The sequence below is a fragment of the Anolis sagrei genome, chromosome 4 (assembly GCF_037176765.1).
Source record: "Anolis sagrei isolate rAnoSag1 chromosome 4, rAnoSag1.mat, whole genome shotgun sequence".
NCBI lineage: Eukaryota > Metazoa > Chordata > Lepidosauria > Squamata > Dactyloidae > Anolis > Anolis sagrei.
The window spans coordinates 194,200,914-194,220,643 of NC_090024.1; the positions used below are offsets into that span (position 1 = coordinate 194,200,914).

The 19,730-nt window shown below is 42.2% G+C and overlaps 1 protein-coding gene and 1 pseudogene across 4 annotated transcripts in view; both read right to left on the reverse strand.

The window, feature by feature from the left end:
- Positions 1–359: 359 nt before the first annotated feature.
- LOC137096861 (zinc transporter SLC39A7 pseudogene) lies at positions 360–1,235 on the reverse strand (annotated as a pseudogene).
- A 1,182-nt stretch (positions 1,236–2,417) lies between these two features.
- KLHDC8A (kelch domain containing 8A) overlaps positions 2,418–19,730 on the reverse strand; it is a 39,374-nt gene continuing 22,061 nt past the window's right edge. For 3 of the 4 annotated variants that reach the window (XM_060772918.2, XM_060772920.2, XM_060772919.2), the window contains exons 2-7: positions 14,367–14,409; positions 13,612–14,027; positions 11,946–12,110; positions 8,395–8,610; positions 4,941–5,042; positions 2,418–3,918 (exon numbers count right to left, since the gene is read on the reverse strand). In XM_060772918.2, coding sequence (XP_060628901.2) covers positions 3,725–3,918; positions 4,941–5,042; positions 8,395–8,610; positions 11,946–12,110; positions 13,612–13,987 — 1,053 coding nt within the window. In that variant the 5' untranslated portion in view covers positions 13,988–14,027; positions 14,367–14,409 and the 3' untranslated portion in view covers positions 2,418–3,724. Of the gene's footprint in view, positions 3,919–4,940; positions 5,043–8,394; positions 8,611–11,945; positions 12,111–13,611; positions 14,028–14,366; positions 14,636–19,730 lie in introns of those variants that run through there. The other variant, XM_060772917.2, reaches the window with a different exon arrangement.

A 19,730-nucleotide genomic window follows, 5' to 3' on the forward strand; every position in this document is an offset into this window, starting at 1 on the left:
CTCAAGAAAAGTGGCTCCTTTATTGGAAGGAGCAGAGAAGTGATTCAGACCATGAAGTAGCAGCTGTGCTCAACTTGTTGCTGGAAGAGGGGGAGAAATGAGGATGCATTCACAGATGGAGCTCTCTTTTTGCTTCCCATGGGTGTCCAGAGCAGCTGTATTTTTATGATCGGAGTCGCTTCCCCTTTTTCTTTTTCACCAGTAAGAAACAGCAGCAACAGCTGCTCCCAGTACTTCATATTCTCAGGGATTGATTTGGTTGGACAACAGCTTCCAGAGCCTATCCAGAATGGGACATATGCATACATAACCCTAGAATGACCACCCTACCCATGTTTCCTGGGAACTCCTTATTTCAGCTAACTTTGGGGAATTCTCCCAGCCCCCAAATTGCTCTTCCAGTGGACGTGTCCCCCCTTGATGGGCTGCACGAACTTCTCTACCACCAAAAAGGCCATGATGCCCCCCACCCAGGATTCAGAGGCCCACCGATATCATGTGCTGGTACTCAGGGACCTGGTGGGTGTGTCCATGTCTGGTGGATCTGGCATGGGAGTGGGGGTGTCCGGCTGCATTCTCATGATGGGAATGGGGATACCAAGACATGGGGGAATGAGGTGGAGGAAGGTGTCCTCCAAGAAGCCCCTCAAGGCAAAGCTGAACAGCAGCTTGTGTAGGGCCTGGTGCTGGGAGGAACTGGACTCCACTGAGATCAGGAAGAGGATGACATAGGGCACGGCACTGATCAGGAGTGTGGCCCTGACAGTGTAGGCCCACAGCTGAAACGTGTCCAGCTTCTTTCTCCTGGGAGAGGGCTCTCGTGGTTGGGGAAGGTCAAGCCCTGGCTGGGGCCACCAACGTGGTCCTTGTGTGAATGATCATGAAGGTGGCCATGGGCCCTATTCATGGTAGTGGCTTTGCCCATGCTGGCGCTCTCATGCGAGTGGCTGTGGCTGTGGTAAAAATCCTCATGGACATCAAGATGGTGGTGATGGTCCCTAGGATCATGCCAGAGGTTCTTGTGCATGTGGCCATAGCCAGCGTGGGTGTGGCCATGGTGCAAGTCCTCATAGTTGAAGACCTTTGTGACTGTGACCATGGTGTAGGTTCTCGTACACATGACCGTGGAAGCCTTCCTGATGTGCAGATGACATCCACAGCAGCAGAAACATGGAACAGGCCATCGGAATGGTCACCATGTTTGCTAGTTGCCTGCAAGCCACCACCTTAACCATTGCCTCTTCTTCTGTGGCTCCAGTCCTCCTGGTCATAAAGTTGAGGGGCGGGGGAGAGAATGGGGGCAGTCTTCAATTCAAGAGAGATATTGACAAGCTGGAATGTGTCCAGAGGAGGGCGACTAAAATGATCAAGGGTCTGGAGAACAAGCCCTATGAGGAGTGGCTTAGGGAACTGGGCATGTTTAGCCTGAAGAAGAGAAGGCTGAGAGGAGATATGATAGCCATGTATAAATATGTGAGAGGAAGCCACAGGGAGGAGGAAGCAAGCTTGTTTTCTGCTTCCTTGGAGACTAGGACGCGGAACAATGGCTTCAAACTACAAGAGAGGAGATTCCATCTGAACATTAGGAAGAACTTCCTGACTGTGAGAGCCGTTCAGCAGTGGAACTCTCTGCCCCGGAGTGTGGTGGAGGCTCCTTCTTTGGAAGCTTTTAAGCAGAGGCTGGATGGCCATTTGTCAGGGGTGATTTGAATGCAATATTCCTGCTTCTTGGCAGGGGGTTGGACTGGATGGCCCATGAGGTCTCTTCCAACTCTTTGATTCTATGATTCTATGATTCCTAGGCCCTTTCTTTGCAGAACCCTAAGACCACTCTTTTGGATCTTTTAGCAGCATCCGTTATGTGCAGAGGTACACAATCACTGTGTATGTGTATGCACATGATGAGGAAGGGCTGGAGAAGCTCTTTGGGAGGAGGCAGTTATGGTTACAGAGAGGTGAAAGGGAGAGTGAAGCCATGGATTACCTCTGCTTCTTTGTATTTAGAAATGTATTGATCTGCCTTTTTCCATATCAGGCAATTGGCCGAAAAGCACGAGGAGGAGGAGGAGGAGGAGGGGAGGAGGAGGGGAGGAGGAGAGGAGGGAGCAACAGAAACAGGTACTGATTGAGCAATTGGTACCAATAGCCTACTAGTACTGGAGGCACTGGAATGTTTTAGAGCAGTGGTTCGCAACCTGTGGGTCCTCAGGTGTTTTGGTCTACAACTTCCAGAAATCCCACCCAGTTTGCCAGCTGTTCATATTTCTGAGAGTTGCAGACCAAAATATATGGGGACCCTCATGTTGAGAATAACTGCTTTAGAGGAACATTTATTGAAAGCACAATTATAGCAACATGGGTCTCTTTGGAAAGCATATCTTTCCCTTGGCCCATCCTCAAAGAAACAAGCACTCAGGTTAATTTGAGAACATAACTTTTAATTGTGCTACTTGTTAACAATTCACAAAACTGAAACTGATGTTCTGTACATAATTAGGATAACAGTGACAATTTCAACCTCTGAGTTGAAGTAAAGAAGGACAGAGTGTGTGTGAACCTGTGAATGCACACATGTACATACAAAACAATAAAATCAGCAGGCAACACTGTACCTAAGCTTTGTTGTTTGATGAGCTCAGAGGAGCTGAGCTGAATCCAGAATGTCTACTTCACAAATGTTATGCTACATTATGCTCAGTCCAGGTTTGGCAAATGCCCCCTAGAGTGCAAAGGAGTTGACTAAAACAATGAATATGACTAACACTGAAATTGTGTGTGTGTTGTGTGCATGTATGCTTGTTCACACATGCCTGTGTGTATGTGTGTGTGTACACACACATTTCAGACTAAAATCTAAAACCTTTGCTTGAAGGCGTTCCTTTTCCCAAACACTGCTGTCTTTCTCTGCAGCTTTTAACCTTCCAGACAAGTAATATCCAACTCTAATTGCAGGAACTGCCGATCAAGGCAACAGATTTGCTCCTTGCCCACCAACAGAGATGGTTCTCCATCCAACTAGCTGCATGATTAGGAAGCTTCTTGGAAATCCGTTCCATATGCTTTGAATCTAACGTCACAGCAGGCAACGTCTGGGGTAATGCACCGCTGCAGGGCTTCCACAGAATGAAATTAAGAGTCCATCACTATCAGGACAGCATTTTTAAAGTGCACTGGAGACACAAGCACTAATTCTGTGTGATTCACTCTCTTCTTTGTTTTCATAGTTAACCTGTGAAGAACCCAACAGAGGCCCTTATGCTTCACTCAATGGGTGTGTTTCAAACACAGTATTTCGGAGGAAGACAAAATGGCTGGTGTTACTTCTAATCCTTGGCTAAAACACCCTGACCTGTGTGATAAACTTCTGCTCCTTTGTGAGAAAGTTGGCATGTGCCTCAGCCATTTAGAGTTGGCAGGAGGGAGTGACTCTAGATTCATCAAGTGGTGCAGCTCAGTGATGCTGGCAGGGATGACACTCCCACAAGTGTCTGAACTTCTGTTGGCTGAATGAGCCACGAAACTACAGCTACATAAGGCAAGAAGGGACCTTCTCCGAAATACAGAGTGAAGGGAGCTACAGGAAAGCTGCAGTGTGGAATGGATGAAGGTGTCAACTCTTCCTGTGTTACGCGGTAGTGGCCCAACACTCAGAACGCAGAGTAATTACTTTTTTCAGGTGGTTTGTGTAGGCCCCTTGTACAAGGAGCATCTGGAGATGGACCCACTAGGAGTCAGAGACACACAGAGCTTCCACTGCATCACTCAGGCCCTGGTTCACTCCTCCAACAGCCAGAAGGCAGTTTTTGACCACAATGTTGGAGCAGGCACATCGCGGGGTGAGCATAGGAGGTAGGCTTTCCCATTTGTTCTTCTCAGGATGAAAGGCCTCAGCTGATTCCAGAACAGTTGGTTGGTTTCCTGAATGCAGGGGATGCAGATAGAGGGACAAAGAATAAAGCTATGCACTCAAAGTGAAGGCACCAAACTTTTATTGTTAGTTAATCCTTACATTACATAATATCCACTAAACCAATGGCTCTGGCCTAATGGGGACTAACCACTAGATTTAAGTCAAAATATCCAGACTACAGTTACCTACTTTGTAGTATGGTACAGAACTTTGCCTTTTTTACCTAGAAAAGAATTAGGGCACTATTTCAGGAGTGTAAAACATATGCACTTTATGATTTTGTTGGACTGCAATTCCCCTAATTTCTCACCCCTGACTATTTTGGCTAGAGCTTATAGGAAATGCTGTCTGATAACATCCAGAGAGCCATACATTGCCTAACCTTTTCATAGACTCCAAGTTGGCACTATGCTTTGCCTGCCCAATTGTGCACAGAGTGGGGATTGAAGATGAAAATACGGTCACATGTGACAAAGCAATTTCACAATATGGTAAGAGTGCAAAAGTTAATACTGTGGAAGAAAACACAAGATAGGAGAAGTTGCAGCACTTTGATTTGACCTGAGTTTACTGAGAAACGTAAGATTCTACCCACTTCTCTCTTCTCCTATCTCTTTCTACTAGGAGTGTGCAATTTTTTCGTTAGTTGTTGTAAGTCATATCAAATTTGTTAAATTTGTATTTATGATGTGATATGCAATGTGCAGGCAGAATTGAAACTACCCAAACTTTTTCATTTGAATTTCGTAGGGCTGTCTGATCGATAAAAAAAAGTTTCAAAACCATTACAAAATTAGGAGGTGCTGGCATTTCGTTTCTATAATGTCATTAGCAAAAATTTCATTATTATAACAAGACTACCGAAATTTTGTCACTTTTTTGTTTCAGCTGAGTTAATTGAGTGCAAACTATTTTTGCATTTTGAATTCAGTTTGAAGCAGCTGAAGTAAACTGAAAGCACAGGAGAAAAGGAGATAAAAAGTATGCCCAATTGGAGGATATGGCATAGAAGGATAAGGATCATTCTCACCTAACCCTCCAGCTACAACAATTCTTCCTTTCAAGTAACCAGATACAAAATCAGCCCGCCGTTTCTTCAGAAATATTGAATGCTCAGTCTTCATCCAGCCTCCTGAAAATTAACCAGATTGCATGTTACATAAATGTGACTTTTCTTTACTCCTTTGAGAAGGCTCTATCACCCTTATACTGAATTAAAATAATAGTAAATGAAAACTTTGATATGTGTGTCTCATTGCAACAGTATCATAATTTTTAGCACACATATTTTTGTCATGCACGATTGATCAGTGGCAGGCCTGGTAATGACACTGAGTACATCTAGGCAAAGGTCAAGCTCCAGGACTTCAGGAGAGCCCACTAACTGTTGATGTTGGGGTTGGTCGGTTCCTTGGTGCAGACATGTGGACCTAACCTATGTGACTGAACTCAACCCACTGCTATTCTAATTCTGCCAAAATGTAAGGCCGCGTGGATAATTAATATGGTGTCATATTAATATCGTGTCAGGGTAGTCAGGCCACTTGGTGTCAGTTATTGGATGACCACACACTTTTAAACTAGTAAGCCCTTGAAAGGATATATTTTGCCAGGAGAAGTATTAAAGGTCCCCAATGAGATGGACATCAGTGGAAAAGATTCCCAAGGCAACTTTAGATCTGAAGTCAGGTTCTGAATGATGGGCAGCCAGATATAAAAGGTGGAATCTAACTCTGGGTGAATCTACAGCAAGCCTGCTTGGCAATGGTAAGGGGCTGAAATTAAATAGGCTAAACCTCTTTGGGTTGCAGATAGGTTTTTAGCACCTCACTCAGGGTTTACCTTTCCCTCAGAGCAAGCAACAAAATGGTTTAGCCTCCCCTCAGTGTGGTGGCAGGTTGCAGTTTTTTTCTGAGGGACAGAAGAAGTGCCTCATCTCTTGCCTCTGCTTCTCTTCCTTTTTCTTTGCCTCTGTTGTCTCCTTCTTCTTTGGAGGAAAAAACTGCCAACTCTGCACAGTTTATTTCCCTCATTTGTGAGGAAGAAACGTATCTTTTCTATGAAGACACAACAACAACTTCATGGTGAAGCTACATTTCTCCTTTACAAGTGAGGGAAATGAATGGTGGGGAGTTGGTGTTTTTTCCACTGAAGGAGGAGAAAGAGATGACAGAAGCAACCCAGTGGCAAAGAAAAGGAAGAGAGGCATAGCCAAGTTTTTCCCTCATATGCAAACAGTGCAGAGTTGGCAGTTTTGCCACTGAATGAGAAGACAACAGAGGCAAAAAGAAAGGAAGAGCGGCTGAGGCAAGAACTGAGGTCCTTCTTCTTTGTCACCTTCCTCTAAAACGGCCAATTTAAAGGAGCCCAAGATTCCAACCTCCCCGAATAAAGGCCTGATGCCCCTTAAAACTTCATCTCTACTCCCTACTACTCCAACCAGAGTCCAACAACCTCTTCAGGCCATGTTCCCAACTGAGACAAGCACCTCCAGCATCCTGACTGGATCTGTTGGTGGTGCCCCTTTTCCCATAGGTTAGTTTGCTAATTTTGATGCCCAGAGATAGGAAACACATAGAGGTAAAAGACTTGGAGGGGGAAATGGTGGGTTCTGATGACTATTCTGCTATACCGCAGCATATGACCTTCTTCTCTAAGGTGTAGGCTCAGAGCCTCTGTGGGCTGCACCAAAACCTTGTGAGGCCTGGGCCACATATTATGCAGGCCTGATCTACAGTGTAGAATGAATGCAGTTCGAAACCTCTTTAGCTGCCATAGCTTAATGCTGTGGAATCATGGGAACAGCAGTCTCATAAGGTCTTTAGCCTAATCTTCTAAAATGCTGGTGTCTTACCAAACTATGAATCCCAGGATTCCAGAGCACTGATCCATGATAGTTAAAGTGCCATTATACAGCTTCTGTCTCAGCAGTGCTGCTCCATCCTACCCGTATACTGCATTTGATGCTAGTGAAGGAATTTACTAGATTTATCTTCCAAACTTCAAACAAACAGCAGACTGGACTGCTACTCCCATCAATGCCCAGTTGCTGGAAAAAATAGGCTATGTGGGTTAAAATCCTCTGAAACATACTCGGTAGGAAAGAGCATCCTAGTAGAAGGTAAGAGATCTCCTTTCTAGCTTTCATTTCCTTCACACAGAAGACATGGTGTTCCTCACATGCTTTGTTTCCATGTAAAGGGAGGTCTTTCACTGGGTTAAACCTGACTCCTGCACTCATTGTTTCCACAAAAGGTCTGTTCTGATTCCCTGTTATAGTGGATCTATATTCATATGTAGATTCGTTCATTACAAAGCCCAAGAGAAGCTGACAGTACAGTGAGAACAGAAGGTTTGCCTGGCACAGGTACAGGGCCCATAGATATTACTACTATTCTTTTGGCTTCTGTAGTCCTTGAGATGACATCCACTATCCTGAAATAAAGTAGAAGCGCTTTACAATGGCATAAATTGACTGATGGATTTCATTAATATTTAGCAGTCAGTGTGCAGCCTGGTGAAATACATCCAAATCTGTAAAAACAGAAGCAGCAATGGATAGGAATCGAATTTTAATATTTGCTTTCTTCTATATGCATATATTTAAACCTCAAAAGTTTTTTTTCTATACTGAATGTGAATAACTTCATAGATTTTGATAGATAATTATAAACAAATCATCATCATCATCTCTTCCCTATATAACAGATAGTGGCAACATTGAATAGATGCAACTAAGCTCAGCATGAGGAGCACCATGACATTTATGGGTAGCACTAATATGGTTGAATATAGCAGGATTTAATCCTAGACTTTTAAGTCCTAAGTACCCAAAGTTCTGAGCTTTTTTTCTCTCCCAAATGCATTTCGAAATGTATCTATTTTTAAAATGAACAAATTTGCCAAGGTTTTGGAGATGTCTGGGGAAAGCCTTCACACAGGTGTGGATATTTATTACCATTACATATCCCATAGTGTCTTTTAAAAATATTATAACAGTACCAACATTTTGAGTTCAGTGGGTTTTTGTTTTCCACTAGGATTTAGTTCCAGGACCCCCTTTGGATACCAAAAACCACAAATGCTCAATTTCCATTATATACAATGGTGTAATAAAATAGTGCTGCTTATTATATAAAATGGCAAAATTAAGGCTTGTTTCTGAGATTAAAATATTTTCAAGTCATGGATGATTAAATTGGTGAGTACAGAGCTCGTGGATACAGAAGGCTGATTGTATTGCACTAGGATTCTGACAAGTCAAGGTTTGAATCCTTGCTCAGCCATGGAAATCGACTGGGTGATTTTGGGCCAGTCACATTCACTCAGTCTGAAAGGAAGGCAATGGGAAACTCATGAATTAATTTTGCCAAGGAAAATTGTGTCAGGTTTGCCTTAAGGTCACCATAAACCAGAAATCACTTGAAGATACAAAACAACAGGAATAATTGTGGAAAACTGAGGGAGACTTCATAAGTACTCACCTTGCTCAATGTCAAACACATCCACATTCTTCATGAATTTCGGTTGTCTGTATAACCTGCCCTGCCGCAATCCCCCAACGCTAAAGATCTTATTCTCTGCACAGACAAAGCTGGAGAAAGCCCTTTTGCTGGGAATGTTGGGAAATTTTGTCCAAGATCTTGTTTCAGTGTCAAAGACTTCGAAGGCATTCACGGCATATTTGGATTGTCTTCCACCTAGGAGGAAGGAGGAAGTTCAAGTACTACCTTGCTCAACCAGAAAAATGCTGCCATGTCCAGCATCTTTGCTGGAATCCAGCAAGCATCAGAGGCAAGGTGGTCCATCAGAAAATGTCCATGGGTCATTACCTAACCTATTTTAGATTTAATCTAGATTAGATTAGAGTCCCTTAGAATGATAGAGTTGAAAGAGACCTCGTAGGCCATTCAGTCCACCCCCCCTGCCAATAAGCAGGAAAATCGCATTCAAAGAACCCCCTGACAGATGGCCATCCAGCCTCTGTATTAAAGCCTGCAAAGAAGGAGCCTTCACCACACTCCAGGGCAGAGAGTTCCATAGCGGAACAGCTCTCACGGTTGGGAAGTTCTTCCTAATGTTCAGATGGAATCTCCTTTCCTGTAGTTTTGAAGCTTCCTATCTATTAATTTACTTTCCACCCACCCCTAATATAAAAGATTCCAAAGCAATTGGATACTTCACCTTGACTAGACTTGATGTCGTTAATGTCAAGGAGAAACATCCTTTAACCTAGGCCCCTTCCACACAGCTGTATGAAATCCACATTGAACTGGATTATATGGCAGTGTGGACTCAGATAATCCAGTTCAAAGCAGACATTGTGGATTATCTGCCTTGATATTCCAAGTTATATGGCTGTGTGGAAGGGCCCCTAGTCTTGTAAACTCATAATATGTTTTCTTACAGGCAGCAAGAGATTTGAGTGCAGAAATACTGTCTGGTGGGGTAACATACCTGCTATGTACACAACATCATGTTTAATGGTACCTGATACCCAGAAATTTACCAGTAGAAGCCTTTTGTGGTTGCCTAAATGAATTCCTAGTTGTTCTCATGACTGCTTTTAAAACCATGAAGCGGTGGCAACAAAATCTGGTTCTTTAACCTTTTGGATAAAGCTGGATAGAAATGTAATTGAATGGAGAGGTTTATACAGCCAGAAGGTAGAATTAAACTGAACGGCCTTCCAGAAACTATCAAGCATAAACAGCAGAGAAGTCTTCTGGCACTTTAAAGACTAACTGATTTATTGTGTTATAAACATTTGTGTTTATGCGGCAATAGATCTGTGAGTCATAGGGGTTTCACAAGCTTCTTTTTGTTTCTGCTGTAATGCAACTACTCCTCTGCTGTAGTCACCAGGGTAAACTTTGCAAGGCTAAAAATAAAAGCCACTGGAAATGTGGCACCAAAGTGTTTGTTTTACCTCTGAATAGCTTCTAGAAAAGTGTGAGAATCACTCTCCGTTGCTCAAAATAAGTATACATTTGGGGGCAGTGCTATGTGCAATATAAAACATTTCATTTCAAAATAATAAGATTTCATTTCTTTTTTCATTTTAAAACTCTTTTTAAAATGACTGGTTATTACTTTTATAAAAACAAAAGAAAATGATAAATCTTCCACATACACTGGGGAAGAGGCACAAGACCTTCATGAAAGTTGAAAAATTGTGAATAAAAAACCACGTGCTGTTGAAGGCTTTCATGGCCAGAATCACTGGGTTGCTGTGAGTTTTCCAGGCTGTGTGGCACTCTCTCCTGACGTTTTGCCCACATCTATGGCAAGCATCCTCAGAGGTTGTGAGATTAGTTGAAAACAAGGCAAGTGGGGTTTAGATATCTGATGAACCAATCTGGACACAACATATTATTTGAGAACACAGAAATGCTGGATCACTCTAACAACTACCATGTCAGACTACACAGAGAAGCCATTGAAATCCACAGGCATGTGGACAATTTCAACAGAAAAGAGGAAACCATGAAAATGAACAAAATCTGGCTATCATTATTTTTTAAAAAAACTCTAAAATCAGGACAGTAAAGAAATAACAACACTCAAAACAGGGAAATTCCTGACAATAAACAATCAGGGCCAGCTAACACCTCCCAACAAAGGATTCTTCCAGATAGGAAGCAGCCAAGTCTTGAAGCTGCAATGCTATTCAATGCTAATGAAGGTGATCAATTACAGCATTCACACTTGCCTCCAATAAACATGACTTCTTTCTCCCACCCTGGACATTATTCCACAGATATATAAACCCAACTTGCCTAATTTCCAACAGACCTCACAACCTCTGAGGATGCCTGCCATAGATGTGGGCAAAACGTCAGGAGAGAATGCTTCTGGAACATGGCCATACAGCCCAGAAAACTCACAGCAATCCAGAAAAAAAAACATTTTTTTTACCTGAATAGACATCTCCCAAGGAATTTCTAGGGCCTTCCCACTGAAGTTGACCACAGAGCCATACTAAAAGGCCTATAGATTTCTAGAGAGAACATTTAAATCAAATCTGCAAAAGTCAAACCTGCAAATATAGGGGGCTTGATTGTATTATGGATACGACACAATCTCGAGGCAATCTATGCTTATAATTAGAATTTTATGCTTATATCTTAATTTGCTTCAGGCATTACACTAGCATAGTTATGATCCAAAACACAAGGAGTTTGTACGGGAATCTGAAAATGAAAGGGATTATAATCTGTCAAAGGACATGGAATTAGAGGGGGGCTAATACTACAAAATAGAGTGTGGAGGGCCCCTCGTAGACTTGGGTTTGGACCTCTTTAAAGATAGAACAGTTTGTAAGACCATACATTTTTTTGGGAATTTTCTGCCATAGGAGGGCTATCTTCCTGAATAACCAATGAACCAGCATGACCTAGTGGTTTGAATGTTGGAGTAGGACTCTGGGAATCCAAGATTTCAATCTCTTAGCCACCAAGAGAGGAAATGACAAACCCTCACTGAACAAATCTTGCTAAGAAAATGCTGTTATAGGCTTAGGGAACCTTGGGGTCATTATAAATCAGAAATTACTTGAAGGCAAACACCAAACATATATGGGTTTTTTTCTGAAGGAAAGCTGATTATCAGGACCAGCTTCCCTCAATCTGGCATTACCAATCTTAGGCAATTTCAGACAGTGCATTGTGTATTAGAGGGACAATGCCTTAGGCAAGGAAGTGAAGGTTGCTTAATTTCTTTGAGAGGAATAGAAGGGTTAAGATTAGATTAATGCCCACTAATCACTCACATGCATAACAGCAGATCACTCCAATGCCAAACAATATTTTAAAATACATAAACAAAATAATGTATCAATATTTAGCCCTATTTTAACTTCTAAAATTATTTAATATTTTAGTCTATTTGAATTTTTAAAAATTGTTTTAACCTATTAATACTGGTTTTATCTGTGTGTGTCCCCCGAGATCTTTCAATAGACAGAAGGATATTAGCAGTTAAAAATAAGATACATTTAACAATTGAAGGGAAAAGGCCTGAGACTGATTCTTACCCAGCACATAGATCTTTGTGCCTCGCAGGAAGGATGTAGCAGCATATCTTGGTGTTGGCATGGTGGCCAATGATACCCAAATGTCCTTTAGCATGTCATAATGCTGCATATAATTGTGTGGGCGCAGATCTGCTCCCATTCCACCTGCTGCATAGATCCTGTAATCTGGAAAAGACAGGAAGAGACAAGTAACTCCAAATGCAAAATACAAAATTAACGTCTGGTCTATCTCTGATATATCTCAATAGTCTAAGAAGAGGTCCCCTTAAAGTGTTGCTCCACAGGGAAATTGGGTATTGAGGCTTTTTATTCCGGCCTCAGACAAAAAGTAAAATACAGGGTCAATATCAACTTGAAAACAAGAGAACCTGACTGCATCCTCCCTCAATGCAGAGGCGGGAAATAGAGGTGTCTTTTGGCCATATATGACCACCCTAGGTTGCCTCCTATCTCCTCCCCATCCCTGGCCATTGCTGGCAAAAATGGGCCTGAAATGAGCAATTGTTGCCCCAGAAGTCTATGTAGGAACTGTCCATTTTAATGCTGTAACCCTCAACATGACCTGCAGCTGTCTTGAAGTGGAACAGATAAGAGTTCAGAATATCTCCAGATGCCCACCACCCATCCTATACATAACTGCAGTTTTAATCATGAAAAGCATGTTTCCTTGCTAAAGAAAAAATGTATACAATATATACATCAGCTTTAGATAATACGATAATATAAAATAAAAATGGGAATCATGGGGCTGTAAAAATATCCTTGGACTATTGCTCCCATCATTTCTCATTGTTGGCTATGTTGACTGGTAATCACACCCATTGCAGTTCAATATCATTTCAACTGCAGAGACATTGTTACCACAACTTTGTATCATTTCCCCCCCTGAAAGATGCTTGCATTCCCTTTGGCAATATTAATAGTATATGGAATTTATCTGTCATGCAAGAATAATGGTTTCTTTGAACATGGAGAGTAGTCACGAGAATAATAGGGAATGTACCATTCCAACACAGGCTTCAAAAGATCCATGCCTTCTATTTGAAGTGGAAGAGGCTCAGGGTTTCAAAAGCAGCTCTACAAGAAAGAGCTGCAGTTAAGGAGGTGGAGTGCTTTACAAGAGATATACAGCTTTTTGGACAATGACCTTCACTTTCTCAGTTCTTGTGTCCTGCTCTAGCTAAGCCTTTCAATTTGTCTCATACACTAGAAAGCACTGGTTCTTTTGTCCTTCAAGAATGAGTAAAGCCATTCTGCAAACGAAACACAACAATCAGGCTGTCCTATATATTTGGCAGGAATACAGAACGTGTCTGCTTTTGCTTGCTTTTTTTTAAAGCAAGCAGAGACGAGGTCAATGAAACAGATGGTGCACAGCAATTATGAGACGGATTTCACAGCCAGTCCTAGACTAGACTGTTTAAAATTGCCTGACCTCACCTCCAGCAATTCAGAGATGGTCATCCCAACACCTCAGGCACAAGGGTCAAAGCCAGGCCATAATCGCAGTGTACAAGAAATTGGCTCATAGCTGTCTCTGAAGGAGCAATGTACTTGACCCCATCCATCAAATTGCTTAGAAGAAATACACAGGGGTGGTAAATACTTCCCTAAAAGTCAATATTATGTTGTCAACAGCTTTTTTTTGTAAAATAATCTGTCTTGCCTTTCACTGTCACAGAGATCCCCATCGAAGCTTCCCTCAAGGAGTTGCGTTTCTTCCACTTGCCCTCATCTATGTTGTACATCTCCACAATCTTCAAGGGCATCTGGTTAGCGCCAACTCCTCCAATCACCATTATTCTCTTGCCCAATGTAGCTATAGCTACTCCAGCCCTGGCTGTGGGCATTGGGGGAAGAGAATTCCACTGGTTGGCTTCAGGGGAGTACACTTCAAAGCAGTCCATGGGGGTGCCATTGTCATTACAGCCCCCAATGGCAAAAACTTGGCCCCCAGCTTCAACCAGGGAGCAATAGACTCTTGGGCTGGACAAGGGTGCAAGAGTTTTCCACTGAAAATCCTTGATGCTCGGCACTTCCATCTCAGGCACAAGACGACATCTGCGAGGTAGCCTATTTATACTGCAACAAAGCAAAACAAAAGACAAAACAAAGTCATTCCAAAAAGAAAAGAAAAGAAAAGAAAAAGAATCTGGAAACTAAGATTCTAAGAATTCAGAAGACAAAACAAGCAATGCATCTCTGTTCTCATGGCCTTCAACAAGAATGTCTTATTCAAGCATTTCCCAACCCAATGCCTTCCAGATGTGTGAGGGTGCAATTTCCATTATTACTATTCAAGATAGCCAATGGCCATGCACAATCAGGATAATGGGAACAACAGTACTAAATGTTGGAAGATGCTAGTCTGAGGACAGTCTGTTCTGTCTGCTCCACATATACACAAAGCAGTGTTCATACCTTTCCTTGTATCCTCCATTTCTGCATCTCTTGGATCTTGCTCCTAAATAAACAAAAAAGGTTAGTCTCACTTTGCTTTCTGACATTCATACATATCAGAACCCTTCTCTGCTCAAAAGATTTTCCTTCTGAAAACTTTATTTCAAATCCCACAGTCTGTCTATATCACCCTGCACAAGCAATAGCTACATCCTCCCCATTCCCTATAGCCTGCCTCTGTCTTATGCAGCAGAGTGCTGAGCTGGAAGTGCGCTAGAGAACAGCCCATTAGTTAGGACACAGTCAGAGTCACAAGCACCTATCACAAGCCAAGGGATTATTTTTGCTCTCTTGCTCTGAACAGATGACAAGTATGTAGATGAGAGGAGTAGATGCAGGAAACTAGAGCACGGCGTTGTCCAGAGGGAGGCAGCTGCTGCACTCTCCCCCTAATAAATATAACCAGATCCAGACAGAAAAGCTCACAGGGTCATTACGGAACCAAGGTATTGTTTCCTGTTTAAAAGGTCATGCTTGCTTTTATCCGCTTCTCTGATTTAGTCACTAATGCCTAATTTATATGTTGTCATGCATATGGGCCAAATGAAAGGGTTTACACATAATACTGGAGAACAGTGTTGCACACTGTAAACAGTGGAGGACTCTGGTTCATTCCCATGGCTGCTACAGGGATCGTTCCTGCCCCACAAGCCATTTACTACTGACATGCAATTGTTAGATAAGGAATTCAGAGATGGACACCAAAAGTATGCTGATGGCACTCTGCTACTCCTCCTCACTGGAGCTGTACAGATGCTGGACTAGTGCCTACATGTTATGCAGGCTAGGTGAAGGCCAGTTAACTGAGACTGTATCTCAATCAGACAGAATATCTGTGGAATGGCAGTTCCCAGGTCTTGAAATTGGCCAAGCAATGTTCTGTAAATTTATAAAAAACCATCAAGGAGAGAATATGAAATGTGGTGTCAGTGCAGAGTTCTATGGATCCAATGGTTTGCCAAAATGACCAATAAGAGGACCCTACAGTAAATCAAGCCAGAACACTCCCGGGAAACCAAAATAACCAAACTAAGCCTACTAAACTTTGGCCATACCATGAGACAACTGACTTTGTCACATGGCCACTGGAGTTGCTCTGCTTCATCAGGGGGCATGGGGAACTCGGCGCTACACACCCCACATTGCCTGGCTCCAGCTTAAGGTAATTACATGGTGGGAAATGTGAACATGTGTGGAATGTGTGGCTTCCCTCCATGGATTCTAATGGCAACATGGGAAGCCGTGTTGCTGTGGCAGTTGCATGCTCCGGCTCTGCCTTCTTTCATCCATGGAGCCATGCCAGCATCATTTGATGGGAGCCAGTAGGCTCCATGGGTGACCTGGGCTAAACCGATGCATGCTGCCGATTTTAGCCCCACGTGAAGAGGTCCAACATGACTCATTTGAAAAGGAAATAACACTTGGTAAAGAGGGAGGTACAACTGGAAAATAGAGGGAGAAACCGTGGAGGCTGTGACAGACTTTGTATTTCTAGGTGCAAAGATTACTGCAGATGCAGACTGTGGCCAGGAAATCAGAAGACGCTTACTTCTTGGGAGGAGAGCAATGTCCAATCTCGATAAAATAGTAAAGAGTAGAGACATCAGACTGGCAACAAAGATCCGCCTAGTCAAAGCCATGGTATTCCCTGTAGTAACCTACGGATGTGAGAGCTGGACCTTAGGGAAGGCTGAGCGAAGGAAGATCGATGCTTTTGAGCTGTGGTGTTGGAGGAAAGTTCTGAGAGTGCCTTGGACTGCGAGAAGATCCAACCAGTCCATCCTCCAGGAAATAAAGCCCGACTGCTCACTGGAGGGAAAGATACTAGAGACAAAGTTGAAGTACTTTGGTCACATCATGAGGAGACAGGAAAGCCTAGAGAAGACAATTATGCTGGGGAAAGTGGAAGGCAAAAGGAAGAGGGGCCGACCAAGGGCAAGATGGATGGATGGCATCCTTGAAGTAACTGGACTGACCCTGAGGGAGCTGGGGGTGGTGACGGCCGACAGGGAGCTCTGGCGTGGGCTGGTCCATGAGGTCACGAAGAGTCGGAGACGACTGAACGAATGAACAACAAAGAGGGAGGTGGCAGGAAAAGAGGAAGACCATATTACAGGTGAATAGACTCAATTACTTAAACCATAGCTCTGAGTTTGTAGAACGTAAGCAGCACTGCTAATGACAAGAATGTCTTGGAAGTCTCATTCACAGGGTCCATATAAGTCTAAGCAAACTCAATGACAATTTTTAAAAAAATAATACATGAGGCTGCATTTGAAGGTGATGGCAAAAATGCACTACGCTCCAAATAGATTGCTGACAGGAATACCTTACAGAAAGCACACCTCAACTGTAAAGGTTTTATGCTGTCTGCCAGAATGCTTCCGGTCTGAATTCAAGGTGTTGGTGATGACATTTAAAGCCTAGGACATAAATATGTGAAAGAAGGTCTCTCTCTCTATACATTTGCCAGTGAATTAAAATATGCCAGAGGAGTAATACATTGTGATCATGTGTAAGAAAGTTTGCTCAATTGCCCACCCTACTTATGATCACTTTAAAGGGCCAAAGGGACAGTGATCCAGACTATATTTCAGCTCCACGTTGAAATGTATCTTTTAAAATGGGACCTAAGGATATTGATCAAATAGTAAAATGGTTTTAAGACAGTTCTATATGTCTTACACTGTTTGAATGATTCTATACTTTTTAATTTGGTTTTTTATGCTACTAGGAGGTCTAATGATATAAGGCAGAATAGAAATGTTAAACAAATTAATATTGCATGATTTCTTGCACCTCAAGCAGCATCTGCTTGCCAGCACTAGAAAATTTCTGATTCACATGAACAATTCATACCAAACACACAGGATTATCCACAAACAAGCAGGAGAAGGAAATAATTCCCCTCTGTCACATTAAATCATGGGGGCAGGTAGGAAAACAGGTGGCCTTGGGTTTACTTAAATATTACAATTTGATTTTGTAATAATTCAATTGTATCCTGGCCTGAAGACCATTCTGGGGAGAAATGTAAGGTCATGACTGCACAAACAAACCAGTGTAAGATTCCCCTCTCAACTTTTAAACTTACAGGCATTGGCAGAAGTGATGGCAGAAGATTACTTTGAAATAAAAGTGACCAAGGAGTAATTTGGCCTTGGGTGATTTTTAAACAAGGTGTTGTTACAAGGTCACTTAAGAGAACACAGCATATTAAATGTCCTTTGTTCACACTGAAAGCTGTAGGTGAAACATAAGGAATGTTAACTAACAGCTGGATGGATATAACAAATCTCCTTTTAGCCCAGGCTTCTTGTTGGTTAAGTCTGTTTAGCTTTTTTCTCTGTCATTTGTAGCAAAGTGAAAACAAAAAAAAAACCTTGTCAGCTTTCACTTAGCAAATTCAGTCATTCAGCTACTTATGCTAAGTCTATCAAAAGTATGGAGAATTGTGCTTGGAAGTAAGTATTTCTTAGCAATTACAAATTTTGTAATTCCCTTTCCTAATAACAAAGATTAAGGTTGCATATATGCTGTAGAACAAATGCAGCTTGGCACCAGTTCACCTGCCATAGCTAAATGCTATGGAATTATCGGAGCTGTAGTTTTAAAAGGTCTTCAACCTTCTCTAACAAAATGTGTTGGTGCCTCACACAACTGGCAGGATATTATTTTACTTTGCAGAGGTCTGTTTCTGCTTTGTTGTTGTTAGGGAGGGGAGTCTGGTACATTTACAAATGTGAATCCTAAATTAGTTTGTCCTCCTATGGAGACACAAAAAAAAATCCTCAAGCCTATTCTCCTACATTTGAATGTCCCAAAGTATTTATTCTGTCCCAAAGAGTTTATTGTGTCCCAAAGAATTTATTCTGCACAGAAAAACATATTTTGTGCAAAAAAAAGTTTGTTTTCTTCTGCACAAAATAGACTTCTTGCTCATGGAACACTGTTGTCCACAAAAATTTTTCCAAAAATAAATTACTCCTCTGTGATACCTTGAGATATTCAATATCAGGAGAAAATTGTACAAAATTCCAGCTGGTCTTCTATTTTAAACCTAGGAATGAATCATCATGAATATTCTTTCCATCTAGATTACATTAGGCTGTCAGACTAGTTTTTTTATTACATATTCAATTATTTATACAATAACTAACCATTTACTATCCTGCAGTAGCCACTCAGCCTGCCTAAATATCCTGAAGGCACCAGATTCTCTCTGATCTTGAAAACTAAGCAGAGTTAAATAAGGTATTACAGAGGAAGGAATTGGTAAACCATCTCTGAGTTTTTCTTGCCTAAGAAAAACCCAATGAAATGTATGGAGTTGCCATAAATTGACAGTTGAAGCTATGAATTGACGAGACATAGAGAGAGAGAAAGTAGCCACTCGATGATATATTAATGTGAGTATTTAGAAAGATGATGTTTATGTTCTACCAGAGTAGAGGTGAGACATTTGGCTCAGTTTTGGTGCAGATGCTAATTGTTTTGAGGATGATAGCAAGAGTTGCATGAATACTGTCATAGGTTAGCACACCACAAAACATACATCTGGATTAGCCTGGTGCAGTATTTCTCAACTTGGGGGTCAGACCCCTTTGCGACCCCCTGAGGGGGTCGCAAAGGGGTTTCAGAGGGGTCACCAAAGATCATCAGAAAAACATATTTCTGATAGTCTTAGGAACCCCTTTGGCAAAGAAAGTTGAAGATCTCTCTGCCTGTCCTCTTCCTTTTTGGAAATAGATAGTGAATCTTCTCACCAAAAAAGCTCTCCTCTTGCTTTGGTTGGCTAGCCTCTCAGCCAAGGGGTGGAGTGTTTCTGAGACTCCAAGCAAGGAGGGGAGAACAGGTATGTTTGGCATATAGCAGTATGGTGCACATGTGTGGGCAAGGGAAAGTGTGTGAGGCTGGAGGGAGGCTTGCACCAATGAGTCTCTTTGAGGCATGCGGGTTCTGTATGTTGGTGGGATTAAGAATGCTCTTTGATTGTAAGTGAACTATACATCCCAACAACTACAACTCCCAAATGTCAAGATCTATTTTCCCCAAACTCCACCAGTGTTCACATTTGGGCATATTGAGTATTCTTGCCAAGTTTGGTCCAGAGCTAACATTGTTTGAGTCCACAGTGCTCTCTCGATGTAGGTGAACTACAACTCCAAAACTCAAGGTCAATGCCCACCAAACCCTTCCAGTATTTTCTGTTGCCCATGGAAGTTCTGTGTGCTAACTTTGGTTCAATTCCATCATTGGTAGGGTTCAGAATGCTCCTTGATTGTAAGTGAACTATAAATCCCAGAAACTACAACACCCCCCCCC